The 26,784-nt window shown below is 72.2% G+C and overlaps 1 protein-coding gene across 6 annotated transcripts; it reads right to left on the reverse strand.

The window, feature by feature from the left end:
- Positions 1-13: 13 nt before the first annotated feature.
- Positions 14-25,936, reverse strand: NHSL2 (NHS like 2). Of its 6 annotated transcripts, none has more exons than XM_075435663.1 (8): positions 25,871-25,936; positions 7,400-7,552; positions 6,270-6,406; positions 5,935-6,139; positions 4,896-5,027; positions 1,355-3,532; positions 1,114-1,246; positions 14-692 (listed from the first exon to the last, which is right to left on the reverse strand). In XM_075435663.1, exons 1-8 carry the CDS (start codon positions 25,896-25,898, stop codon positions 380-382), a joined length of 3,279 nt encoding a protein of 1,092 aa, XP_075291778.1. In that variant the 5' UTR covers positions 25,899-25,936; the 3' UTR covers positions 14-379. The 6 variants fall into 6 exon arrangements, with proteins under 6 accessions (XP_075291778.1, XP_075291779.1, XP_075291775.1 ...); XM_075435664.1 differs by lacking the exon at positions 25,871-25,936 and adding an exon at positions 17,892-17,985 and having other exon boundaries at positions 4,896-4,976; XM_075435660.1 differs by lacking the exon at positions 25,871-25,936 and adding an exon at positions 17,892-17,985.
- Positions 25,937-26,784: the final 848 nt, after the last annotated feature.

The raw sequence follows: 26,784 nt of genomic DNA on the forward strand, positions 1-26,784 counted from the left end.
ACAGCATCACCACTGCGCATTAGAAAAGCCATTTAAAGTACCACATGCCGAAGTGACCAAACAGTTTCAAGCGAGCTTCGCCACGGGCGCTGAGCGACGCCGGGGGACGCAGTCCGGCGCCGCTCCCCGGTGCCGGGAGCTGGCTCAGCCGCGGTGCCGCCTCTTCCCTCCTGGAAAGGGCCCTGCTCCGGCAGAGACGCGGGGGCTTGGGCTCCGAACGCTGCTCTCGGCCGGCGGCTCTCCGAGGAAGGAAGAAAAGCAGACGAACACCACCGGCGGGACACACGGACTCGCCCGGGCAGCCGGGACAGCCCTTCCGCAGCAACGCCCGCTCCGCAGCCCCCTCCAGCCCTTCGCGGCCAGCAGGGACCGCGCTCGGTTAGGGCTGGCTCTTGGGGCTGTTTGCACCTTCGAGCTCGGGGGCAAACTCCATTATCACCCTCCGAGCCAGCGGGTTCGTGGTCTTCAGCAGCTCAGCGGCAGAGGGCCGGGTACCGGGGCTGGTTTTGCTGCTCTTCTTCTGGAGCAGGGCTTTGAAGTCCTCGTTCCTGCTGGAGGAGCGCCCGGCGCTGCCTGCCGCTGCCGGGGACTCGCCGGTCGGGGAGCCCGACGTCTTCACGGGTGAGTGGGAGTTGGGCCGGCTGCCAAAGGTGTCCGCAGGCTCCTTCCGCCCCAAGACCTTCCTCTTCGACCTAGGCACCAGAGAGACGTGCGGTGAGATGGACGCGGCGAGGTCCTGCGGCAAGGGCACGATGCCTGCCCGGCTGCGGCCGCGCTGGCTCGCCGCGGCAAGACGACACCTGGCGCATGGCGGGTGACGGACCCAGCTACGGCAAACGCTCTCCTGGCAGCTAGGTCCGACCCGCCCCGCGGCTGACGGAGCAGCGAACCCCCCCCGCAAGCCGGTGACCCGGCCTGGCCGCAGACTCGGGGTGCTCAGCTCCGATCGCTTGAGGCAGCAGCAGCCGGGCTGTCCCCAGGCGTGAGCATCGGCCCCGGCGTGGAAAATTCCAGGTGTGGTGGCAGGGGGGACCCTACGGCCGGCCCCGCGCCCGTGGCAGGACGCCGGAGGCGCGGCGGCTGCGCCCACCCAGCGCCACGCACCAGCCCTACCTGTGGATCACGGTGAAGAGATCCTCCGTGGTGCGGGACGTCATGAACACCTCGTCGTCCTCCTCCGCAATGGACTCGGCCGTCTTCTCGCTGGCGAAGCTCTTCTCCTCCGTGCCAGCCTCCGCCGAGCTGCCTGCGGGCGGGGAGGAGGAGAAGGCAGCGGTGAGCAGCCCTGTGCCGGCACGGGGGGGACCCCCTGACCCTGGGGTGAAACCCACCATAGCAGTGGGGAGACCCTCACCTTGCTCCGAGGCAGGGTCGCCAGCTTCTGCTGCGCCTGGGGCCTCGGGGGACGGCGGGTCCTCTGTGTCGGGGCTGCTGCAGGCGGGGTCGGCGTCCAGCGTGATGATGGGGCTGGGGGTGGGCGCCTGGTCCCCCACGCCGGCTCCCAGCTGCGCCGGGGCCGGGGCGAGCGGCAGGTAGAGCACGCTGGGTTTTTTGGGCACCGGCGGCGGCACCTTGGCCTTCCTCCGCTCCCCCTCGCCGGCCCCGCTCCGCTCCGGCCGTGGCTCGTCCTCCAGGCTGCCCTGCGAGAGCCGCCGGGGCTCCCCCGGCCCCCTCCGCAGCTCCCCTTTCCGCAGCACCACGAAGCCGTCCTGCGGCAGCCCCTTCTCCTTGGCGGCAGCGCCCGGCGGGGACGTGGGGGACCGGGGACCCTCCTCCCGCAGAGCTGGGGGCTTGGGCAGGATGCTCGGGGGCCGCTTGGCCAACGGCGGCTTCTCCGCCACGGGCGGCTTCACCTTCCGCTCCGGCCCCGGGCAGGGACCCCGTGCCGGCTCCTCGGCGTGCTCCGGGCTGTCGGCGCTGTCCTCCGGCTCCGAGCGGCTGACGGAGCGGAGGCGGACGGAGCGCAGGTCGGACTGCGTGACCACCGGCATGATGGGCGCGATGGGGCTGGTCTTCTGGGCCAGCTTGGTGCCGAAGGTGGAGTCGGAGTGGTGCCGGCTGACCTTCGTCTTCCCCCGCAGGGAGATCTTCAGCCCCGAGAGGTCGAGGTGGGCGGGCGGCGTGAGCGGCAGGTCGAAGGACAGCCTGGACTTGGGGCTCCTCTCCATGGGGGATGTGGGGGGCAGCGAGGACTTTCTCTCGGGGACCAGAGGCCTCACCCGCACCTGGTGTGGGGAGTGCCCAAGGATGGCGGAGGTGGGGACGGTGGGGGTGGGGGTCTCCGACTGGCTGGAGTACCCACTGGATGGGGACATCAGCCCCGCCGGCCTGCCTGGGGAGGACGTCTTCAGGTCCGCCTCGGTGGAGAGCTGGGAGGGCGTCGTGGCCCTGGAGATGGAGGGGGACGTGAGGGACTCGGAGCTGCCCCGTGCCTTGGCGCACTCGATGGCCGTGGTCCCTGTGGCCGTGCTGGAGCCGGAGAGGGACCGGTAGGGATCGCCGGCCTTCCAGTCCGCGAGGTGCCAGGGGTGGGGGGCGGCCGTGCCGTCGGGCTCCCTCCCCGCGCTCCCCCGAGGGTCGGCGTGCACCAGCCGGTGGCCCGGGGGCTGCGGGGGGATGCACAGGCTCTTGGGCCGCTGATCCCTGGGCAGCGCCGAGCCGGGCACCGCGTCCGTGTCCTGCCCCTCTTTAATGAGCGAGACGCTGCGCGTGGGCGGCGAGGGCTTCTTCTTCGCCTTCTTGAGGGAGATGCTCTTGGAGCGCCGGCGCCGCTGGCCCTCCGGCTCCAGCCCCAGCGAGACGTTGTCGGTGCTGGTGCTGCCCTCGGAGCTGGCGCTGGGGTAGCCCAGGGCGTAGTTGGCGCTGCCGCGCCGCGTCTCGGCGTAGGCGATGTCCACGGAGCAGAGGGAGCCCGAGTCGGTGGGCACCGACAGCGACCGCTCGCGGAACCGGCACCCTGCCCGTTCCACCTCCAGCCGCGCCGGCTCTGCCGCCGGCTCCGGCTCCTCGTGGCTTCCCGGCAAGAAGTTCGCCTTGGCTTCTCGGCCCTCGCACCTCTGGCCACCCCCGGAGATGGGGGGGGACTCGGGCACCGTGCCGGAGAAGGAGCCGGGCCCGTTGCTGCCCACGTGCTCCTCCGCGGCGATGAAGAAGGAGGTGGCGGTGGGCGAGCCCGGGCTGGGCAATGGGCTGGAGCTGCCCGGCGAGGCGCAGCTGGGCCCCGTGCCCTGCCCGGCGGCGGGGCTGGGAGGGCTGCCGAAGCCCAGGGCCCCCCAGGGCGGGGGGACGGGGGTGCCCTGCGGCCCGTTGCAGGTGCCGGCGCAGGCGGTGGCCACGGTGTCCATGGCGGCGGGCGGCTGGCAGCGGCGGGCCCCGAGGTCGCTGAAGGTCTTCCTCAGCGGGGCAGAGAGGGGCTGGCGGGGGCCGATCTCCTGGGGCGCCTTCCCCCCGCTCGCCGCCTCGGGCACGAAGCTGCAGGAGAAGGACTCGGTGATGGGTGCGCGCGTGTTGAACGTGGGGCCGTTGGCGCTGCCTGCGAGGAGAGACACAGCCCGGTGAGCACTGTCCCGTGACGCTCTGCGCCGCGGGGCCGGTGCCACGGTCCTGCCCCAGTGCCGTGGGGCCACAGCCGCTCCCACCCCACGGCCGGTCCCTGGGGCTGCTTCTCTGCCCAGCCACGAATCATGCCGGGGTGGACGGGAGGGGACGGGTCGACACCCTCTCACCAGACCCCCTGCACTGGCGTGGCCATCACCCAGCTGGGGACCGTCCCTGGGCTGCGCCAACCCTCACACCGGGGATCTGCTGGCTGGGACGTGCCACGGACAGCTTAGCGGCCACGGCAGGAGTCTCCGTCTACGGGGACATTGGCCCCATGGCGACCCAAGCGCTGTCCCGTGGCGGGGAGGCAGACGGGGACCAGGAAGAGCAGGGCGAGGCATCGCTGCCCGGACACCACGGCTCACCGTGCCACCGCACCCCGGAACAGCCCGGGTGGGGAAGGACCTGGGGACGCCGCGCAGAGCACACCCAGCAGCCCGGGATGCTCCAGGCTGCCGCGGGTCGGGGGCTGACCTCCAGGGAAGGAGCCGTGATGACCTCTGGGAGGTCTGGCCACTGCCGTGGGGAGAAGCCTTCCTCCTGCCCAGCGCCAACTGCCCCCGGCGCGACTGGTGCCACGGCTTCTCCTCCCGCCGCTCCCCGCCGCCGCAACGGGGCCGGCTCTGCTTCCCTGCCCCTTCCACAGGGGATGGCACCCCAAGGCCTCCGAGCTGGGACAGCTGCTGTCCCCACGGGGTCCAACGCCGGCCTGCGGCTGTGCCAGGAGTGCGGCAGACACCCTCGGCTGCGGGAGCACCCTCGGCTGCGGGAGCACCCTCGGCTGCAGGACCACCCTCGGCTGCAGGACCATCCTCGGATGTGGGAGCACCCTCGGCTGCAGGAGCACCCTTGGCACGCTGACACAGGCCCCGGTGGGGAGCGTGCCCCACAGCCTCGGCACCCTGCGCATGAGGTCTGCCCATGGCCAGGGACGGTGGGCACGGGGCAGGAGCTGCTGGGGCTGCGGCTGAGCAACTAGGAGAAATTCTGGTGGCCTTCCCTTCCTGTAAGGACCCCGAGGTGGGGTGAAGGGGCAGTCCCCAATGCCGTGCCAGCCCCACGGCCAGCCTGGCATCACCAGCGTACCCAGCACCTCGGTGCCGTGGGAGGGAGCAGGTCCAGCACGGTGGCTGTCACCTCCCCAAGGCCAGGGCAACCCTGGGGAGCCTGTCCATGCCCAGGCCGCCTGCCAGCCCCGGGGCGGCTCTGCCGACCGTCGGGGCAGCTCCGGCGGGTGCCAGCCCTGCCCAGGTGCTGCCAGGGCACGGAAGTGGCTGCGCGGTTCTTGCCGTCACCTTGGTCTCGCAGGGACAGGTTAGGGAATCCGATAACGGTCCGTCTACGCCGCAGGGTGGACTTGGGGTTCATCGCGGTCTCTGTGTTAAACAGGGAGTGACGAGCACTTGCGTGCCTAGCAAAGTGCTGCCCTGTAGCCAAAACAAACAGGCGGTACGCGGCGGTGCCGGGAGGGGCTGCCGGGGCGGGGGCTCGGCCCCCTCCATCGCCGCGTGTCCCCGGGGTGTCCCCGGTCTGCGATGGCGACGGCGGGCAGGAGCGTGGGATGGCAGGAGGGCGGTGAGGCATGCGGGGCGAGCCGGCGGGGATGGAGGCATGGCGGGCGCTGCCGGCCGGCGCGCAGACGGAGACGCCGCGGATGGCGGTGGGATGCACGGAAAGCCGCGGGGACGGGCCCCGCGCTGCGCCACGGGCTGCGGTCTGCGCTGCGTCACTCATGGGGCCAGTGGTGCTGAGCCGCACCGGGGCCATGGACACGCGGAACAGCACGGCAGGGAGGGGAACTGGCGCGGCCCCGGCATGTCCCTCCGCCACGGAGGGCACGGGCAGGATGGCGTCTGTGGCCTTCCGAAGGCACACCCGGCTCGGCTGCCGGCACCGGCCCCGGCATGGGGCAGAGCGTGGCACCCGTGTCTACGAGGAGCAGGCAGGGCCGTGCTGCTGGGAGCCACAGCCCGAGAGAACGGACGGACAGACGGGTGAGACAGGCTGGCCGCAGGGACCGCGGCGAGAGCCCCGCTGGCAACAGAACCGGCTGGCCAGGCGGCACGGCCGAAACAAGAGACCGGATGGCGGCGTGGCCGTGGATATCAGACGCACAAAGCTGCGGATGGCGGGAGGGATGGCTGGGAATGACGGATGCCGGCGTGGCCCTGCTGTCCCCTGCTCCGCCCTGGTGCCCGCCTGGCCCTGGGGACACCAGCATGCAGCCCCGGCCCCCCCCAACCCTCACCCTGCCGCAGCCGGACGCCGGAGCGCGTCTTCGCCCGGCTGCCCTCGCACCTCTCCCCCTGCCGCGCTGCGGGGCCGCTGCCCTACCCGAGACATTGATGGGGACGACGCTGGTCTGGAGGGAGCGGGACTGGTGCCGCTGCTGCTCCTCCACGGTGGGCAGCGGGAAGGCCCTGGCCCAGCCTGGCTGCTTCTCCGGGCTGGTGGGGAGGCTCAGCGAGGCGTCGGGTGGCCGAGCGCCGAGTCCGGGCGTGCTGGGGGTCTCCTCTTCGGTCGCTCGCCGGCTTGGGGGCTGCAGGGAGAAAGGCATGTGAACCACCAAAGGGACCGGGGTGGAACGCAACGGCGCCCGCCGGGCACAGCCCCTCTCCTCCGGGCGATGCCGGGGCTGTGCCGCCCTGCCCCGCCGCCCCGGCACTCACCATAAGCACGAACTCGAGGCGCTTGGCCGGCGGGGGTCGGGGCGACGGCTCGGGGGGGGTGTCGGGGGGCGGGTGACCGGCGGCGCGGAAGGTCTGACCGGTGACCCTGCTCTCGGCGTACTGCTCCTCATACTCCTCTGCAAGAGAAACAGCGCCTGGGACCCTGCCCCAGCCGCCGGCCGGGGGTGCAAGCTTCGCTCCCGGGGTGGGAGCACACGAGGGCATGTGTGGCTGTCCCGGCTGGCTGTCCCCAGGCTGGCTGTCCTTGACCTGGCTGTCCCCGGCTGGCTGTCACGGCTGACTGTCCCCAAGCTGCCTGTCCATGGCTGGCTGTCCCCAAGCTGGCTGTCCCCAGGCTGGCTGTCCTTGACCTGGCTGTCCCCGGCTGGCTGACCCGGCTGACTGTCCCCAAGCTGCCTGTCCATGGCTGGCTGTCCCCAAGCTGGCTGTCCCCAGGCTGGCTTGCCATCCCTGCGCAGCACGGGCAGCTCAGGGGTGCGGAAGGGAGACCCCAATGAGGAATGCCAGGGCTGGAGGCAGTTGCAGCAGTGCCGGGGCCCCGGAAGCCCGTCCCGCTGCTGCCTTGGGACCCCTGCCTGGGGACGCCGGGGGTCCCGCGGGGGAGCAGAGCCCCGTGGGGACAGCCCGGAGGGAACTCAGTGTCTCCTCATCCTGTGATTGTTGAGCTAATTAATGCCGGTGGCTGTGGCCTGGCGGAAAGCAGGGCTGCTCGGGTTGAGTTAATGAGATTACAAGCCGGCGGCAGGCTGGGCTGCGGATCTCATCGACGCCCGTGAAGCAGCCGAGCCGAGGCCGCGTGACGGCTTGGTGACGAAACTGGGAGGAAACAAAACCAGGGGCCGACAGCTCATCACCGGGGCTGCAGGGCCCTCGCGGGCAGAGCCGTGCTGGGGCTGGCAGCTCCTCTGCCCCAGCTGCTTTGCTGCCCGGGAGCAGAGACGGAGAGGGGCTGCTGGAGGCGGGGACCCCCCGGGGACCCAACTTCCACGGCCTGGCGAGGTCCGAGCAGCCGCTCAGCGTGGGAGACGACCTCGCCGTTGGCATGGCGGGCGCGCGCCCAGGCAGCACCCACCCCAGTCCCCCGCCGCCGGCCCCTCTGGCCCCGCTACCTTGCAGCAAGCTCTGGAGGTTGAGCTGGGCCTCCTGGTGCAGCTGCTCCATGCCCGGCGGGCGCCCGGCTGCCAGGAAGACGTTCACCGGCTGCTGCCATGACAGCTTGGCGTGGGCGGCTTTCTTGCTCTCCAGGTCCAGGTTAGAGGTGGCTGTGAGCAGGAGGGAGCGCAGTGAGATGGCGGCGGGCGGGCGGCTTCCCGGCGAGCTGCCGGCCGACGCCGCGCCGGCACGGTGCGCTCATCCCGTCCCACGTCTCTCCAGGAACGCGGCGATGGGGACGTGGCTGTGTCCCACCCCGGCAAAGCCACCAGACACCCCCCACCGACCCTGCTGCTGCTGCGGGGCAGGACGCCGTCCCCACCGCCTGCCGGCACGGGCCAGGACGGGAGCAGGGTGGCTCTGGGGAAGGAAGCAGCCCCGTTGCCCCGGGTGACTGCCCCGGGCGCAGGAAACGCCCCGCGCTCGGTGAAGCAACCTCCAGGCTGCGGCAGAGCAGAAGTGGCAACCGAAAAAGAGGGAGCGAGGGGGACGCAGCGCCTTTCGCCACGTTGGCTTCAGCCCGCCCGGTTAACGACACCCCGCAGAGGTCTGCGGGGCAGGAAACCTCTGCGGGGATGGGCCAGACCCCCTAAAGCACCCACGCGGGCGGAAAAGCCCCCGGGAGGAGGATCTGGGCTGGCAGGGAGCTGAGCGGTGCCCTGGCCGTCAGGCTTTGCCACGGGAGCCCTGCAGCCCCCACGAGCAGCGCCGGCCCCGAGCGGATGCGGGTTTCCTCCCAAGCGCGGTGCTGCGCCGGAGCCAAGGGAGAGCCGCTGCCTGCCGGGTGCCACCCCGGGACGGGGGCCCGGCGTCCCCTTGCCCCGACCGCCAGCTGCGACGCTCCCGCTCGGCTCAGCTCCGCTCCGTCGCCGAGCCGGGGGGATGCACGTCCCCGGGTCGACCCACGCTTCGCAGGAAGAGTGGCGAGCACGTGGTGCCGGGGGCTGGGGCCTTCCGATGGCGCCGGGCTGCATGCCCCCATCCCCGTCCCCATCGGTCAACATCGTGACAAACGCTTCCCTCTGCGCCCATCGCAGGGACGCAGCCGCCTCTGCCTGCGGCACCCTGCTTCGTGCCAGCGATCCCGCTGGCCTGGGCGAAGAGCGAGCCCCACAGCGGGGTCGGGCTCCCCGGTACCCCAAGCCACGTCCCCCTGCTCCGCAGAGTCGGCTCAGCCGTGCCCCGGCGCAGCCCCCCAAGCATCGCCCGCCCCGGCTGCCCCTGGGGGCCGCGCTGCCCGCGCTCCCCCCGCCCCGGCGGCAGAGCCTGCGCGACGCCCAGCACCCCAAAGCAAGGTGCCACGTCCCTAGCCTAGTTACTTTTATAATTTGTGTTACCATAACGACGTGCCTTAACACCAGGCTTTTTTTTCCCCTTTTTTTTTCTTTTTTCTCCCCCTCCTTTAAATAATTTGACTCGTTTCCATACCAACCGAGAGGTGTCAGGGCGTGTGTGTGTGTGTGTGTGTGTGTGCAAACCCCACTGCGGCTTCGCCCGGCTGCAGAGCCCTGTCCCGGAGCGCGGTGCCATGCAGCCGGCAATGACGCTTGCTCCGCCACGGCTGGACGCAGCCCCCCGAGCCTGGTGCCTGCCGGAGGGGCCGGGGGTCCCGGCGGAAGGAGCCCCGCGCCCTGGCCCGCCCTGGCTGCCCAGCCGTCCCCAGGGATGGGAGCTGGGAGCGCGGCTGGGCACGGCGCAGGGTTGGGGCATCTCCCCCCAAACCTGACCCGCAGGGCTGCAGGAAGGGAGCCGGGGGCACGGGGGCCAGGGACCACCCGCTCACCTCTGCAGACCCCAGCCCCCAGCCCACTCTCTCTGGCGAGGTGGGGGTTCCACTGCCACCCCCCCATTTCTGAGTGCACCCCATGGGCGGACCCCACACCGCGGCTCGCACAGACCCAGCCTTCGGCCTCGGCGGGTGCCGACGCTCCTCGCCTTCTGCCAGCAGCCACCCCCACCCCCCTCCGCAGCAGCTCCGGGATGTCCCCCCGAGACTCGGGGACACCCCCGCTGCAGAGCCCCCCGCCGCCCTCCCCGGAGCCGCAGCACGCAGCTTACCTCCGCGGCCTCGGCCGCTGCCGGGGCACCCCCGGGCACCCCCCCGGGCCCCAACCACGTGGGCAAACCGCAGCGCCCAAGCCGGGGCCGCCCTGGGGAGAGGCGGAAGCGTGTCCAGGCAGCGGGGGTGGGGGGCCCAGCACCCCGCCCCACCACACCGCCCCACCACGCTACCCCATCACCCTGCCCCAGCATCCTGCCCCAGGGCTCTGCTTCATCACCCTGCTCCATCACACCACCTCAGGACCCCACCCCAGCACCCCACCCCATCACCTTGCCACAGCACCCTGCCCCAGCACCCTGCTCCATCATCCCACCCCAGCAACCCTGCCCCATCACCCCGCCGCAGCACCCCACCCCAGGACCCTGCTCCATCATCCTGCCCCATCACCCTGTCCCAGGTCCCTGCCCGCCCGTGCCAGCCACAGGCAGGGAAGCACGGGCAGCACGGCCGGCTGGCAGGGGACAAAGGGGGAAAGGGCAGCGCGGGGCGGCCGGGGGGATCCCTGCCTTCGCACCCTTGGCAGACCCGCGCTCATCTGGGGACGTGAGAGAGTCGGGGCCGTCCCGAGCCGGCAACGGCAACGGCGCGGGCACTGCCGAGGGGCCGGTGGGGCTGGCTTCATCTTCCCAGCAGAAGCAGCAGCGGAGGGGGAGAAGGGGTGGGAAAGGGTGGGCAAGCCCAGCAGCCCCCGGGCACCCCAAACGCCCGCCCGCGGGGCCGACGGCTCGGCTGGTGCAGGTGCTCAAGAGGGTTTTCTGAGCCCAGCCCCGGCAGCCGCTCACGGCCCGGGCCACGCGGCGGCTCTCAGTGTGGCACAGGGAGCAGCTTTGGGATGTCTGTGCGAGTGGCGGCTGCGACCCACAGCCGTGGGGCTGGGGGTGCCCCAGCTGAGCCGGGGCGCATGGCGGGACGACACGGGGCGGGTGGGAATGGCGCAGCCGGAGCACAGCCTGCTGCCCGTGGCAGTGACCCTCCCGCCAGGCTTATCGCGACAGGCTCAGAACCCGGGGTGCCTCCGAGGTGACCCCCACCCCGCAGCGAATGTCCCGGGAGAGCAGAGCCGGCTGGGGTCACGCAGCCCCGGCAGCCGTGACATGAGCTGGGCCAGCCTCGCTGCTGGGGGGAAACTGAGGCACGGCGGGCGGCAGGGGGTCCCCCGACACGCAGCCAGCCCTGGCTCCCCGCAGGCGACCGTCCCCTCACCCCTGCGGGAGGGGAGCAGGCAGTGGCCCCAGCTCTGCCCGCAGACGGGTGCAGGCACGGGCAGCGGTGTTAACGACCGGCTCCCCGCATGTCCCCATCTCCCAGGGCACCCATCCCCTCCCGGAGCCGCAGGCTGGCGGCAGCGGGCTCTGCCCCTCGCGCCAGAAGCAGGACCAGCAGCGGGGAGCAGGGCCGTGGCAGCATCCCGCTGGGTCGGTCCCCCCCGCCCACCCCAGGCAGGGGTGCGAGCCCGCAGCGGGTGCCGCTGCCCCCGAAACGGCTCGTGGAGTCTCGTGGAGCGCGAGCGAGTGTTCCGGCTCGGGACGCCGCGGCCACGGTGGGTGTGCAAGCACCGGGGCTGACACCCACGGGCGTTCGCTCCAAGGGGAGGTGGGCTTCCCTCTGCCCTGGAAGAAAAGCGTCCCTGCAGGACCCTCAGCCGCAGAGCGCGGGAGCACGCCCTCCGCGAGCACGGCCGCGTGTCACCCCCACCCCGCGCCAGCACCCCGCTTTACCTACTGCCCAGGCGCCCCGAATCCAGAGGGAGATATTGGAGAGAGCCATCGGGAGCCGGCGCGACGCGGGCCACAGCTCCCGCGGGACGCCGCCGCTCGCTCGCGCCCGCCACCAAACTTTTCCTCCGGCGGCTGGCCCCGAGCCGGAGGGCAGCGCTGGCACTGCGGCCGGTGCCGCTCAGCCCCTCGCCGCCGCCGCGGAGGTGCCACGGGAGTGATGTAACGGCAGCAGCAGGCGATGCACCAGCAGCGGAGCAGCCATGGCAACGGGTATCGGCACAGCGGCAAGCCAGCCGCCGCCACCGGTCCCTGTGCGCCGGAGGATGGGGACGGCGAACTTGGAGGCTGCGACTGATCCCGACAGCAACGCGAACCCCGTCGGCAGGAGCCGATGCGCCACAGTGCCGGTGACATATGCTGCCGGCTTCGAGCAAGCGCCGCGGCCTGCTGCCGGCACCGCGACTGCCGGCTGCCGGCGCGTGCGGCTCGATGACATCCCTGCGGTACGGAGCCAAGGCGCACGCTGCTCTGCGATGAGCGGGGAGGAAGAGCGAAGAGCAAACAGCGGGAGCTGGCAGCGGCCACGGAAAGGACCTCCTGTCCCAAGCTCACCCCCTGCCGGACCCTGGTCGCCGGGCCAGCGGCCCCGCCGGCACGCGGACCTGCCCGCTCTGCCGCAAGTGCGGACAGGAGATCGCGGCACTGCGGAAGCTGCTGGCAGGGGGGGCGGGTCTGGCAGCTGCGAGGGTCACTCAGCTCGTGGGGAGCAGGCTGGGTTACGTGCGAGGTTTCTGTTAAGACCACCAGCAGCAAAACAGTCAGTCACGTCCCTGCCCATCAGTAGGGCTCAGAGTTAACGGTGCACTAGGGCACTCTGCCTGCCTGGCCCTGTGACGGGATCCGGTAAAACAGACAAAAGCCCTCCTCCTCCAGCCGGATCCCAAGCGATCCGTCACCTTCACCTCACGCCTTGAGTTGGGCAGGCGCGGAGGAGACGCGTGTGCTCCCCACGGATGGCGTCAGCCGTGACCCCCCCCGACAGGCCGGGGAAGCCTCCTGCGGTGGGGTGCCCTGCCGTGGTGTTCGACGGGTGACAGGGGAACCGCTGACGCTGGCCAAAGTCCCCGGAGCTGCGGCACCACTGGCTCGGTGCCTGCCCTCAGGGCCGGCCGGGCCGGGCGGCACACGGGGACACCGGTGCGAAGCCACGTCAGGTACGGCTGGCTCCAGCAACGCGAGCCGGGACCCTGCCAGGGGGTTCTGGCAGGCCGGGGAGGTGTGTGAGCTGCAGGGAGGACTTGGCCGGCGACCGCGGCACAGGAGGAGCCCCACGCGCCATCCGCCCGTGCGGCAGGGACGGGAACCGCCCGCGGCCGCGCTCGCAGCGGGGCCTGGCCCCGCACCGCAGCCGGCCAGGATGAACTCACGCCGCTCGCTGCCAAGGGGCCGAGAGCCACTGCTCCCGAGCACGGAGCAGCGGCCCCGGAGCTGGCGGGGCTGCTCTGGGCTCGGCGCGGGTGCTCTCACCACCCTCCCTCCACCACCCCGCGCCGCCGGACCCCGCTCCCTGCGGCAGCCATCAGCGCCCTCGGACCCCTCTCCCACCCCACCGCGGCTCCCCAGCAGCCTGGCTTCCCCCCGTATCACAGCCCTCGCTCTCGGGCGCTTCCCAGCCACGAAACGGGCGCGAGCCTTCCCCGAGAGCCTCGGCAGAGCTGGCACGGCATCCCGCCAGCCCCCGGCACCCCGGGCACCGCGGCCGAGGGCACCCTGCACCGGGCAGCCAGGGCTGGCTCTCCCCGGGTGGGCAGCCCGTGGACGCCCGGGGCAGCGCTCGCAGCTCCCCGGGCGCGCGGGCTGCCCGTGCCGGGGGCCGCGGCCCCTCGCTGCGCAGGGATGCCGCCAGGAAAGTGGCCTTTCCCCTGTGCCCGGCTGGTTTTACACTCCGCGGGGCCCGGACAATGCGAGGAAGTGGCCTGCGAGGGGACCGCGGCCAGGCCCGGGACACAGGGGCCCGAGGGGCGGAATCGGCCGCAGCAGGAGCAGCAGCGAGGGGCGACGCGGGCTGAGCCACGCTCCCCCGCGCCCGCCGCCAGCAGCAAGCGAGAACGGCCCGTGCAGGATCCGTCCCAGTGGGGCTCAGCCCCCCAGCAGCGGCTGGCGGGATGCGCGGGAGGGGGTCTCTGTGCTTCACAGAATCCCCGAATGGTGGGGGTTGGCAGGGCCCTCTGTGGGTCACCCAGCCCAACCCCTGCCCAAGCAGGGTCACCCAGAGCAGGCAACAGCTTCTCCTGCTCCGTCAGAGCACATGGACACCCCGGCGGGCCAGGGAGCGGCAGCAAGGACCAGCAGGGACAGGGACACGGCACAGCCGAGGGCAGGCGGGGAAAGGCAGGGCGAGACCCGCAGCGCCGGGCAGCACCGCACCGACCCCGCGGCCACGGCCTCCAGAGACGAGAGCAGCAGCGTCCCCGCGCCCAGCAGGTCACACCGAGCTGGGGACCCCGCCACCGCCGCCGGCCTCGCCGCCCGCTCCGCTCGGAGGAGGCTGCCCGCCGCCCGCCGCCGCCCGCGCCGCCAGCCTCACCTGCCCGCTGCCAGGCTGCCAGCAGCCCCTCCGCCTTGGCCATGGCTGCCGGCGCGAGGCGGCTCGCTCCCGCCGCCCCGGAGCCCTCGCTTCCCAGCCAGGCGAGAGAAGCCGGCGTTCTCCTCCTTCGCCCCAGCCGGGGGGAGAGGAAGCGGCCAGGATCCGGCGGTTTGAGTCAGCGCCGCAGCCCATTGTCCCGGCCCCGGGCCCGCTTCCTTCCCCGCCACCGGCCCCGGGGAGCGATGGCGGAGGGGCCGCGGCTCCGCGCAGCCCCGTCCTCTGTCCACACACCCCGCCGGGGGTCCCGCACAGGCAGAGAGGCGGAGGGGCTCGTCCCTGCTGCGGTGCCCGGAGAAGGGACGGGGTCCCGGGGGCCGTGGCAAGGACCAGGCTGGGCTCTCCCCACCACGAGCAGAGTCCTGAAGCCAAAACACCCCCCAGCCATGGCTGGAGCGGCCGCCGGCACCGCCCGAAAGCCGTGGGTGACGCGGGCGGACGCCAGCGCGCGCCGGCTCACCCCCGCAGCAGGGCACGGCTGCTCTCGCGGGTCCCAGCCGGAGGGAACGCGGCACCCCGGAGCCGGCCGCTGCCGCCGGGCTGCGTCGAGCTGCCTCTGCCCCCCAGCCTCCCAACACCTCTGAGCTAAAAAAAAAGGGGGGGGCCTTTCTGAATTCACCCGACTTTGCCCTGGGAGCTGCAAGAGCCCCCAGAGCTTCCTCTTGCTTTGGCTCCTTCCAAACGCCACGAGCAGAGGCCCCTCGGGGACCGCTTTCCCGGCGCCCCGGGGGTTCGGAACGCCGAGCCCGGAGAGCGGAGGCCCCCAGGAGCCGGGACCGCAGCAGAGCCGGGAGCGCAGCCCCCAGCCCCGGCTCTGGGGCAGCGCGGGGAGCGCCCAGCCCCGTGCTGGGCACCCAGCGACGTCGCAGAGCCAAACGCTGGGGCGGGCAGCGGGCGGCAGATACCGGCAGAGCTCACCTTCCCCCGGCAACCCCGGCAGCGCTCGCCGGCGGCTCCGACAGACCAGGGGACACGGAGCCCTGCCCCAAGGGCCCGTGCTTCCTCTGGGACCCCGGCCCAGCTGCCCCCCAGCCCCCCCACACCACTGGGCACAGCGACCTGCGAACTCATCACACCGGTTCCAGCAGCCTACCGGCACACTGCCTTCTCCGACGAGCCCCTCCAACACCGCCGCGCTCGCAAGCGAGCAGCCCGGGCTCGGGAACAGCCTGCTCGGCTCTCCCGGCGCGCGAGGGAGGGGTGCAGGGGGACGCCAGCCCCACCAGCCTTGGAGGAGCATCAAGGACGCGTATCGGCCAAGCGGGCAGAGCCACGGCTCGCACGCCCCGCGTTCACGCAGCCTTGCCCAGGCCGTCTGGGCACGAGGAAGGCCAGATTCTAACGATGCCAGCGTGAAGACCCCTCCATGTGCTGCCCTGTGCACGGGGCAGAAGAACGATCCTGCCTGAGACGAGCCGAGGCTCCTCCCGGCACCGCGGGTCCCTGCCAGCGACCCAGACCCACCGCAGGGCTGCTTCTTGTCGAGCTCCAGCTCCCTCCCCTCGGCAGATGAGCTCCAGCCCGGACCCGATGCCGCCTCTCCGCAGGAAGCCTGCGTGTAGCTCCTCCAGAACGCCCAAGCCATGGAGGTCCCAGCAGCCGCAAGCCTTAACGGCCTGGGAACATCCAAGCAGTTGCCCCAGCCGCGCACCCAAGATGAGTTTCGAGCTGCCCGGTGCCACATCCCCCTCCTCCCCGCTCCCAGCAGCTGGGCACGGCTCTGCCGGCTCCGCGGCGAGGCCGGGCGCCGGGAGGAAGGTCTGCCGGAGACCTCCCGGCTGGCAGGGAGATGTGCCCCGCGCCCCAGGACAGACAGCAGCCAGCTCGGGCGCAGAGCTGGCCTCGCGCCGCGCCTTGGGCCCTCCCCGGCAGCGCGCAGGGCGATTTGCGGCTCCAGGAATCCCTTCGATGGTGCAGGAGTGCCATGAGCTCCCGTCCCGCTCCCACCCTCGCGACTGTCCGGCGCGGCTCGGAGAGGCCAGCACCCCGCAGCCCCCTGTGCCCAGCAGCCCGCCCGTGTCCTGTGAGACGGGCGCCGAGGGCGACGCGCCGGGTACCGACCGGCACGGCATCCTTCATCCCTCAGGACCTGCCAGACCAGAGTCCCTCCTCATCCCTCGCGCAACCTGAAGCTCTTTTGCCCCGTTTCAGTCCTTCGCAACGATCGCTACAACAGTGGCTGCCAAATTAGGCAGAGACAGGCTGTGCTCCCACCCCCTCTGCCCGCTAATTATTAAGCTGTGACAGTCACTTGGGCTGTGACAATCACCCCCCATTTTCTTGCAGCTTCTAAGCAATTTTCCCGAGGTCTCTCCTGGGGCTGGCAGCTCCCTGCCGCTGCCCACACTGCCGCGTCCCGGCTCTGGAGCCAGCGACCAGGCGAGCGGCAGCGGGCACGGGAGCGGGGCCAGCAGAGCCCGGCACGCTGCGCTCGGGGGCACGCGGGGAGACAGACCTGGGACGGGGCGCAGACCCCAGCACCCCGCGTCTTCCGGCATTTCCAGGAGCTGGGCCGGGACAGGGTGGAGAGCCGGCATCCCGGCTGTCTGGAAGGGTTTGCCGAACTGCCTGGGCCAGCCCGGAGGGGACAGCGGAGTGACCGGACAGGTCCTGCCTGCTTCTTCGACCCAGCTTTTCAGAGCCAGCCCTCCGCTCGCCCGGCTCCCCCCAGAATGCTCCCCGCACATTTGCAGAGCTCCGTGCCTGCCTTAGGCAGCCGGCGGGGCCCCCACAGACACCCACTCCCCTTGCCACCGCTGGGAGAAGGGGGCTGGGGGAGTGGGGGGCTGGGCAGGCACCGGTCCCCCGCCTGGGCAGGACCCAGCGCCAGGGCCAGCAAGCGCAAGGCCTCGCCACTGCTGGGGGGCTGGATCCCCATTGCTGGGGGGCTGGATCCCTGCTGCTGGGGGGCTCAAACCCTACTGCCAGGGCTGGATCCCTGCTGCCTGGGGGGCTGGATCCCCGCTGCCCGGGGGCTGGATCCCCACTGCTGGGGGGCTGGATCCCCACTGCTGGGGGGCTGGCTTCCTACTGCCCAGGGGGCTCGATCCCCACTGGCAGGGCTGGCTCCCTGCTGCCTGGGGGGCTGGATCCCCACTGCTGGGGGGCTGGGTCCCACTGCCTGGGGAGCTGAATCCCCACTACCCAGGACCTGGATCCCCACTGCTGGGGGGCTGGATCCCCATTGCTGGGGGGCTGGATCCCTGCTGCTGGGGGGCTCAAACCCTACTGCCAGGGCTGGATCCCTGCTGCCTGGGGGGCTGGATCCCCGCTGCCCGGGGGCTGGATCCCCACTGCTGGGGGGCTGGATCCCCACTGCTGGGGGGCTGGCTTCCTACTGCCCAGGGGGCTCGATCCCCACTGGCAGGGCTGGCTCCCTGCTGCCTGGGGGGCTGGATCCCCACTGCTGGGGGGCTGGGTCCCACTGCCTGGGGAGCTGAATCCCCACTACCCAGGACCTGGTTCCCCACTGCTGGGAGGCTGGATCCCCACTGCCCGGGGGCTGGGTCCCCACTGCCAGGGCTGGCTCCCACTGCTGGGGGGCTGGATCCCTGCTGCCCAGGGATGGCTCCCCACAGCAGGAGCAGGCTCCCCATGTTTGGAGCTGGCTCCCCACTGCCCGGGGCTGGCTCCCCGTTGCTGGGGGGCTGCATCCCCACTGCCTGGGGGCTGCATACCCACTGCCTGGGCTGGCTCCCCGTTGCTGGGGGGCCGGCTCCCCACTGCCCAGGGCTGGCTCCCCGCATTTGGACCCGGCTCCCCGCTGCCCGGGCCGTGCCTCCGCACCTGCCCGCACCCCGGCGGCCCCCCCGCAGCCCCATCCCCCGCCGCCCCTGCCAGCGCGGCCGAGCCCCAGCCGGAGGTGACCTCTCCGGTGTCCTCCAGCCGACCCGCGGGGCCGGGCAGCGGGGGGGTTACCGAGATCCAGCCACCCCCCCCCCCCGACCCCTCCCCGGTGCTGCGGCCGGCTCCGTGCGGGGGGCGGCGGGGAGGGGGCCCGGTGCCGCCCGTCCCGTCCCCGGTACCTGTTGCTGAGCGCATCCTGCCCCGGCGCTGCCCCTTCCGCTGCGCGTTGCCCATCCTCCGCCGCCGGCCCGGCCCCGCCGGTCACCGCGCCGCCGCCCCCGCGCCGCTCCCCGCCGGCCCCGCGCCCGCCCCGCCGCCGGGCCCGCCGCGCCGCGCCGGGGGGAGCCGCCGGGCCGGGCCGGGCCGCGCCGCGCCGGGCCGCATCGCCCCGCACCGCTCCGCACCGCGCCGGGCCGGGCCGGCGGCCCCCTCCTCTCCCCGCCCCGCACCGCCCCGCACGGGCCGCCGGCCCCGCCGCCCCCTCGGAGCCCGCCCGCCGCCGCGCCGGGGCCGCCGAGCGAGCGCCCAATGGCGGCTGCTGCGGGGGGCGGCGGGGGCGCGGGGCTGGGGGGGTGCGGGGCTGGGGGGTGCGGAGTGGGGGGGTGCGGGGCTGGGGGGGTGCGGGGCTGCGGGGGCACGGGCTGGGGGGGTGCGGGGCTGGGCAGATCCCGGGTGATGGGGCTGGGGAGGGGTGCGGGGCTGGTCACCCCCCAGGGCGGGAGGGTGATGGGGCTGGGGGGGGTGCGGGGTGACGGGGCTGGGTGGGGGTCCTGGGGCTGGGCAGCCCCCGGGTGACAGGGCTGGGTGGGGGGCGTGGGGTGACGGGGCTGGGGGGGGGGGTGATGAGGCTGGGCAGCCCCCAGGGGTGACGGGGCTGGAGGGGGGTGCAGGGCTGGACAGCCCCCTCAGAGGGTGAGGGGGCTGGGGGGAGGGGGCTGGGGGTGGGTCCTGGGGCTGGGCAGCCCCCGGGGGGTGATGGGGCTGGGGGGGGTGCAGAACTGGGCAGCCCCCCGCGGTAACAGGGCTGGGTGGGGGGTGCGGGGCTGGGCAGCCCCCCGGGGGGTGACGGGGCTGGATGAGGGTCCTGGGGCTGGACAACCCCCGGGGTGATGGGGCTGGGTGGGGGTCCTGGGGCTGGGCGTCTCCCCGGGGGGGTGCTGGGGCTGGGGCTGGGTGGGAGACCCGGGACAGCCCCCGCGGGGTGGGAGGCCGAGTGTGGGATGGGTGGTGGTAGAAGGGCAGGAAGACAGAGCTGAGAGCAGCTCGAGCGGTGCAGTGGGAGATGGGAGGGCGTGGGGTGGGCTCTTGGGGCCGGCGCCCCGCGGGGAAACCCTGTGTGAGAGCCATGGGACACTGCGAGGGCCAGGCCTGTGGGTGATGGGGTCTCTGGGGGGGGGACCCTGGCCACAGCACCTCCAGCAGCCCCATCTCTGGCACTGAGCATCCCGGGCAGTGCCACATCGGCACAAGGCCGAGCTGTGCCCGGGGACCCCCCGCGAGAGGGCTGCACGCCTGGGTCACCTCTTGCCCTTGGGCTCCTGCTCCCCCCAGCGCAAACCGCCTCATGTCCCTCTGAAGGGGAAAAAACCGCTCTCAGGCCGGGGGAAACGTGCCCCGGCCTCCAGCCCAGCCGCTCCGTCCCCGGCCGGAGCATCCCTGGCACCCGCAGCTCCGCATCCCTGCAGCGACAGAAAGGACCAGAAAGCGCTGGGAGGTTGTTATGGAAACAGCTTCAAATTGGATCAGTACTTGGCGCGAGGAGCGGTTCGTGTGACTGATGTGGGAGCAGGTGGGTGTGACAGCCGCAGCGGTGCGGGGCCCCCGCACCGGCACCCCCAGCCCCGCGCCGTGCCCCCACACCGGGGCCGGGCTGCGGCAGCGCCTCGGCTCGCGGGGACGGCCCACGGTGCGGCCGCGGCAGGAGCCCACCTCGCCCCGACCTCCGCATCTCCCCGGGAAGATGAAGGACGGAGGCGAGCTTGGGGTGGTTCGCACAAACGCCACCAAGAAAATCTTTTCTCTGCGTCCCCCAGCGCAGCGAAGGCACGCGGTGCCGAGCCAGGCTGCCGGCAGGCCCACGGCGGGCTGCGGGCTCCGCGACGCGGCAGCACGGCTGTCTCTCCGCGCCCTGTCACGGGGAGCCGAGCGAGCTCCTCACCACTCGGAGCTACGCGTCACCTCCCGCGGTGAAGCCCCAGACCCCGCGTCCTCCTCCGAGCACCGTGGGTGCGTGCAGCTCGCCTGCGCCTGCCCGACCACGCGCTCCCGGCTGGTCCCTTCCCACCCGCAGCACCGGGGTGCACCCCGATGGGGCCCGCAAGGGCTGGAGCGAGCAAGCAGCCAAGCGCAGCCCGGTGCTGCCGGTGAAGGCTGGGTGAACGCCCGTGCCGGCGGCTCCATCCGGCCCCGAGCTCGGGGAGCAGCTCAGCCCGCGTCGCCAAGGTCACCCCTCTCCTGGCAGAGCGAGCAGCCGCTCTCCAGAAGCTGAGAACGCTCGCTGAGTGGATGAGCCGATAGCTTTCTGGCTGAGAGACCGTGTTAGAATCAGAATCCCAGAATCCCAGCATGGTCGGGGTTGGAAGGGACCTCTGTGGTCACCCAGCCCAGCCCCCTGCCCAAGCAGGGTCACCCAGAGCAGGCTGCACAGCACCGCGGCCAGGCGGGGCTGGAATATCTCCAGAGAAGGAGACTCCACAGCCTCCCTGGGCAGCCTGGGCCAGGGCTCCGTCACCCTCAGAGGGAAGAAGTTCTTCCCCGTGTTCAGCTGGAGCTTCCTCTGCTTCAGTTTGTGCCCGTTGCCCCTTGTCCTGTCGCTGGGCACCACTGGAAAGAGTCTGGCCCCGTCCTCCTGACCCCCACCCTGCAGATATTTAGATGCATTTCTAAGGTCCCCTCTCAGCCTTCTCTTCTCCAGGCTGAACAAGCCCAGCTCCCTCAGCCTCTCCTCCTAGGAGAGATGCTCCAGTCCATAACCAGCAGATGAGCTCAGTGGAGAAGAGCGGCTGGGGGCCAGGATAGGGCCGGGGGAGTGGGATCCTGGCCGCTCCGCCCCGCACCTGGCAGCCCCTCGCTCGCCCCGCTGCCGGTGACCCCTGCCCCGCCGAGCTGCCCCGGCCCGGGGACCCCGGTGACGCTGCACCAGCGTGCCAGCCCCGCATGCCCAAGCCCCAGAGCTCAGCGGCACGGTGCCCATGCCACGGCCAGGCTCCTCTCCAGGCTCAGGACCACCACTCTGAGCCCCCGCTGCTGCTCGCGGGAAACGCACAGTGGGCTCAGCAGCAGGGGGGTCCTCTGATGGCCACCGGGCCACCAGCACGCGACAAGCTGCAAAGCCTCTGCTGCCCACGCAGAGATCGGGCCCGGGGACACGGGGACCCCAGCCCTGATCACCCCAACGACCCGCACCCCCCACCACCCAGCGCTTCCTCTGGCTCGCGAGACCCGAACGCACCCCAGCACGGCTGTGCCAGGGAGCCAGCACCGACCCGGCTGCCACCACGTGCCACGACGCCGTCACCGGTTTGTGTCACTCGTCAGCCCATGGCGGGAGACGCGGGGTGCGAGGCGCGGCACCGGCATCTCCCCCTGCAGCCACCACATCACCCAGCACCTCTGCCTGTGGGCAGCAGCGCAGGGGCACACTGGGCACCGTCCTCCCGACGGGGTCCCCGGGGGTGCTCCCGAGCCGGTGGGGAGGAAGAGGGGGGACATGTCCTGCACCCCCCCACGGGGCTCTGACCGCTGTCGCTGTTGGTGCATCCCCATCCCTCCAAGCCCTCGCATGGCAGGCGGCGAGGTGCCCCACCATCGCTGTCCCCAGCCCTGCGAGGTGCCCCGCCATCCCTGTCCCCATCCCTGCGAGGTACCCCACTGTCCTGGACCCCATCCCTGCGAGGTGCCCCACTGTCCTCGTCCCCATCCCTGCGAGGTACCCCACTGTCCTGGACCCCATCCCTGCGAGGTGCCCCACTGTCCTCGTCCCCATCCCTGCGAGGTGCCCGGCCGTCCCCGTCCCCATCCCTGCGAGGTGCCCTGCCGTCCCGGTCCCCATCCCTGCGAGGTGCCCGGCCGTCCCCGTCCCCATCCCTGCGAGGTGCCCCACTGTCCTGGTCCCCATCCCTGCGAGGTGCCCGGCCGTTCCGGTCCCCATCCCTGCGAGGTGCCCCGCCATCCCTGTCCCCATCCCTGCAAGGTGCCTGGCCGTCCTGGACCCCATCCCTGCGAGGTGCCCGGCCGTCCTGGTCCCCATCCCTGCGAGGTGCCCCGCCATCCCTGTCCCCATCCCTGCAAGGTTCCTGGCCGTCCTGGTCCCCATCCCTGCGAGGTGCCCGGCCGTCCTGGTCCCCATCCTTGTGAGGTGCCCGGCCATCCCTGTCCCCATCCCTGCGAGGTGCCCCACTGTCCTGGACCCCATCCCTGCGAGGTTCCCGGCCGTCCTGGTCCCCATCCCTGCGAGGTGCCCCGCCGTCGCTGTCCCCATCCCTGCGAGGTTCCTGGCCGTCCTGGTCCCCATCCCTGCGAGGTGCCCTGCCGTCCCCATCCCCGTGCGCGGGTGGGAGCCAGGAGGAGCCGAGCCGGCAGCTGGGGGCCCTGGGTCTGCCCGCTGTCAGCACCCACCTTCGGAGACCCCGTGCCGCACACCCACCATGCGCCATGCCCTCGTCCTGCGACGCTGCCAGCCCCCTCCCCAGAGCAGGGCAGCGAGGTTGGGGAGGAGGATAAAACTTCTACGTACCCAGCTCTGCCTCCTCCTCTTCCTCTCCTTGCAGGGACGGAGGCCAGCGGGGACGAAGGCTGCCCCAGGCCCCACCAGCGGCTCCGAGCCCCCATGGCCGCTCCCGGGGCGAGCTGGCGGCTGCCCGGGCCGGGAGCGGGGGAATGGCCACGGCGCCAACTCCGCTGCTCGCTCGCTTGCTCGCGCTAACTCGATCCAGGTTTGCTGGGAGAAAGGCTGGATGGAAACGCTTCTCCCACCCCAGCCCAGGCCCTTCTTAAAGATATAGCTACACGTCCCCGCGCGGACGCCGGAGCCATGGAGACGGAGACGGCCGGCATCCCTCCGGCAGGTCCCGGGAGCCGCAACGAGGGGCACCGCCGGCGGGGCTCTGGAGAGGAGATGGTACCCCGTCGCTGTGCCAGCCTCCCCTCGCCCGTAACTCACGGGGGTCAGGCAGCCGGGCGGAGGGCTGTGCTCCGGACCCCAGCCGTTGCCTGCCTGTGGGGAGCGGACGGCCCCACGGCGCTCCCCACGCCGGCGGCACGCTCCGGGGGGCTCGGGGAACGGCTTCAGGAGACCCTCGCCGAAGCACGGACGGGCAGCTCACCTTGGCGCAGGCTGATGGGCACCGCAGCCTGGCACAACCCACCAGCCGGCCCCTCGCCGCCTGCCCGCAGCTCCTGGGTCTGGCTGGGGGCTTCCCCGAACCACGGCCCTTCCCCGGGGCAGGAGGACTCCGGGGGAGCAGGGTGATGGCGCGGGGCAGGCTTGGCACCCTGCACCCTGCCCTCACCTCTCGCTGCGCCCGCGCTGCGGGTGAGCGGGGACCCGAGGCCAGCGGGCAGCTGTGGCCACCCCAGTTCCCCCCAGCCTCTTTGCCGCTCCCTCCAGCTGAGCCCCCCGCACCGGGAGCGCTCGGGCTCTGCACGCAGGCATCAAACGAGCCCTTCCCACGCACGCAGTGCAGGCGTCCGCAGCCTGTCCCGGCCAAACCGGGAGAATCACAGAATCCCAGCATGGCAGGGGTTGGCAGGGACCTCTGTGGGTCACCCAGCCCAACCCCCTGCCCAAGCAGGGTCACCCAGAGCAGGCTGCACAGCACCGTGGCCAGGCAGGGCTGGAATATCTCCAGAGAAGGAGACTCCACAGCCTCCCTGGGCAGCCTGGGCCAGGGCTCCGTCACCCTCAGAGGGAAGAAGTTCTTCCTTGGGTTCAGCTGGAGCTTCCTCTGCTTCAGTTTGTGCCCGTTGCCCCTTGTCCTGTTGCTGGGCACCACTGGAAAGAGTCTGGCCCCATCGTCCTGACCCGCACCCTGCAGATATTTAGAGGCATTTCTAAGGTCCCCTCGCAGCCTTCTCTTCTCCAGGCTGAACAAGCCCAGCTCCCTCAGCCTCTCCTCCTAGGACAGATGCTCCAGTCACCTCCTCATCCTTGCAGCCCTCCGCTGGGGTCTCTCCAGTAGCTCCTCATCTTTCTTGAACTGGGGAGCCCAGCACTGGACACAGCACTGCAGTTGGGGCCTCCCCAAGGCAGAGTAGAGGAGGAGGAGAACCTCCCTCGCCCTGCTGCCCACACTCCTCATGCACCCCAGGATCCCATTGGCCTTCTTGGCACCCAGGGCACGCTGCTGGCTCATGGTCACCCTGTCATCCACCAGGACACCCAGGTCCCTCTCTGCAGAGCTGCTCTCCAGCAGGTCCGCCGCAGCCTGTCCTGGTGCCTGGGGTTGTTCCTCCCCAGGTGCAGGACCCTGCCCTTGGCCTTGTTGAACCTCATCAGGTTCCTCTCTGCCCAGCTCTCCAGCCTGGCCAGGTCTCGCTGGATGGCAGCACAGCCTGCCGGTGTATCCACCACTCCTCCCAGTTTGGTGTCATCAGCAAAGAATGAGAAGAGGGACTGTGGAGCCACCGAGCCGCACGGCCACGCGGAGCCGGCACGCGCTGCGGCAGCGGAGGCACCGGTGCCAGCTGCCACCTCCGACGGCCCTCGTCCCGAGGCCTGCGCTGCCGGTTCAGCTGCGCATCAGCCCCGCTTCGCGCTCCTGCTGCCCGCTCCGCTCGCCGCAGCAGAGAATCCCCACCAGCCTTTTTCTGCCGCTTCAGGAAACGGTCTGGCAGCTCCCGCCTGCGCGCCAGCTCCCGCAAACAGTCCCCGGCGCACGGCCCCGCCGCTCCGGCAGCGATCTGCGCGCGTCGGGAAGGCTGTGCCTGCCCCCGCGAGCAGAGCTGCCGTGTCCGAGATGCTGCCCGGCTGCCCGCGAGGCGGCGGAGGGCGAGGATGCCGGGTGGCAAGCCTGGCGCGGCCACAACGCCCCGCACGCGCGGACGAGCTGCTTGGGCGCGGGCAAACCCGGCGAGCCGACGCGTGGGTCGCGCGTGCCGTACGAGACGGATCGGCCGCCCCCAGACCAGACGCTGCAGGCAGCTCCGGAGGATTTTCAGGAGCAAACGCGGCTCCTTCCCGCTGCCAGCACGCTTTCCTACGGCCAGACACCACCTCCAGCCCCGACCTGGGCAGCCCTTTGCCAACGCCATCGGCCCCAGGGTTCGCTGGGGGCTGCGGAGCTGCCTGAAGAAGCCAAGAGCCGGCCCCGCAGCCCCCCACGAGGCTGGCTGCACCCCACAGCCTTCGGGGAGGGGCTCCACCTTGGCGGGGCTCCCGGCGCGGGCAGGGGGTCGGTCCCACACAGGCAGCCCATCGCAGGCGGCCGCGGCAGCCCTGACGGCCGGGACCACCCGGGAGGCCGCCGGCCGTGGGGAGGGGGAACGCCGGCCAGAGCCAGGGAGCCTCTCCGTGTGCCGGACAAGGACGCAGCCACACGCTGGACTCGCAAAGAGAGCTCCGCTCCCGCTGCTGGGCAGGATGCGGCCGATGAGAGCCACGGGTGCAGCCAGCAAGCTGCGAGGGATGGCAAAGGGTGCTGGAGCGGGGACCCCGCAGACACGTGCGGTGTGCTCAGGGCAGACCCCCACACCCGGGGCAGGGGCGTCCGGCCGACCCACGAGCATCTCTCCGGGCACCGCCTTCCCGTCTCGGTGCCTGGGCAGCCAGGGGCTGATGGCTCTGCTGTCCCCATCCTCCTGCCCGGCTGCGGGGACACCGAGGCAGGCTCCGAGCTCATGCTGGGGCCGTGCTGCTGGGTACGGACGCGGCCGGTGACGCACGGTGCCGGGAAGGGAGGACAATTGCCACAAACAGCCACTGCCTGGTGAACTGGGGGAACTGGCTTGTTCCTGCCTCAATCCGCATCACCAGATTAACGCGAGGGGCTAACGACCCGCTCCCCATCCCTGTGCTGCCCACCACGCTCAGCCCCCTCCACTACGGCTCCTGGCGCTGCGACCGGCTGCCAGCCCTCACAGCGTGCCAGCCCGGCACCGTGCCGGGCTCAGGGCTCCGGCGGAAGGGGGTCCCTCGCCCGGCGTGCCGGCGGGTACTCACCCCGAGCCTGCTCGCCGGCCAGCGGCATCGCGGTGCCCGCGGCAGGCGGCTGTCCTCGCTGCCAGGCACGAGCGCGGGAGGCGGGCAGCGGAGCCCGCTGGCACGGGCGAGAAGAAGAGCCGATTCTCCCCGCCGGCGCGCTCGGCCCGTGCCAGCTCATGCTCAATCCAGGCTTTGTGCTGGCAGCGAACGGCCCCAGTGCGTGCGCAGCGGCGGCGTGCTGCCCGGCCCCGTGCCAGCGGCCGCGGGGGGCTGGCTATGGGCAGCGGGCAGCGGGCACCCGGGGAGCATGGACCATGCTGGGACTTGGGTACGAGTCCCCAGGGGACCGATGGGTTCCTAAGCTGCCAGGAGAGTCCCCGGTGGGTCCCTGTGTCCCCCCCCCCATGCCCACCAGGAGCGAAGCAGTGGGTGCCAGCACGCACAAGGTTGGCAAGCGAGAAACCTCGGTGGCACCTGGGCCACACTGAGCAGTGCCAGGCACAGCCGCAGCCCCCATGGGTGACAGCAAGGCCACAGGGCACGCCCTGGGTTGGGGGGGGGTGTCAGGGTGGGGGTCCCGTTGCCCTGCCTGCAGCTCTGGCACCCACAGTGGTGGGTGGGCAGGCTGGCAGCTGGGGTGGGGGACAGGGCGGCATGCTCTGCCCTCGGCCCCAGCACCGCGCAAGGGCCAGGGCAGCATCAGCTGGGCGGTGGGGACAGCGAGGGCTGGGTGAGGGGCACGGGCACGAGGGGCTGTGGGGAACGACGCTGGTTGCTGGGGTGCTGTGGGTCTTGAGGACAGGACGTGTTGCTGGCAGCTCGCATCAGCATCCCCTCCCCACGAGGTAGGCGAGGGCATGGGCATGTGGGCACAGAGCCCGCCGGCACCCATGGGTGCCAGGACATCGCCAGCCGGGCACCCCGCTCGCTGT

This window comes from Opisthocomus hoazin, chromosome 14 (assembly GCF_030867145.1).
Source record: "Opisthocomus hoazin isolate bOpiHoa1 chromosome 14, bOpiHoa1.hap1, whole genome shotgun sequence".
Lineage (NCBI taxonomy): Eukaryota > Metazoa > Chordata > Aves > Opisthocomiformes > Opisthocomidae > Opisthocomus > Opisthocomus hoazin.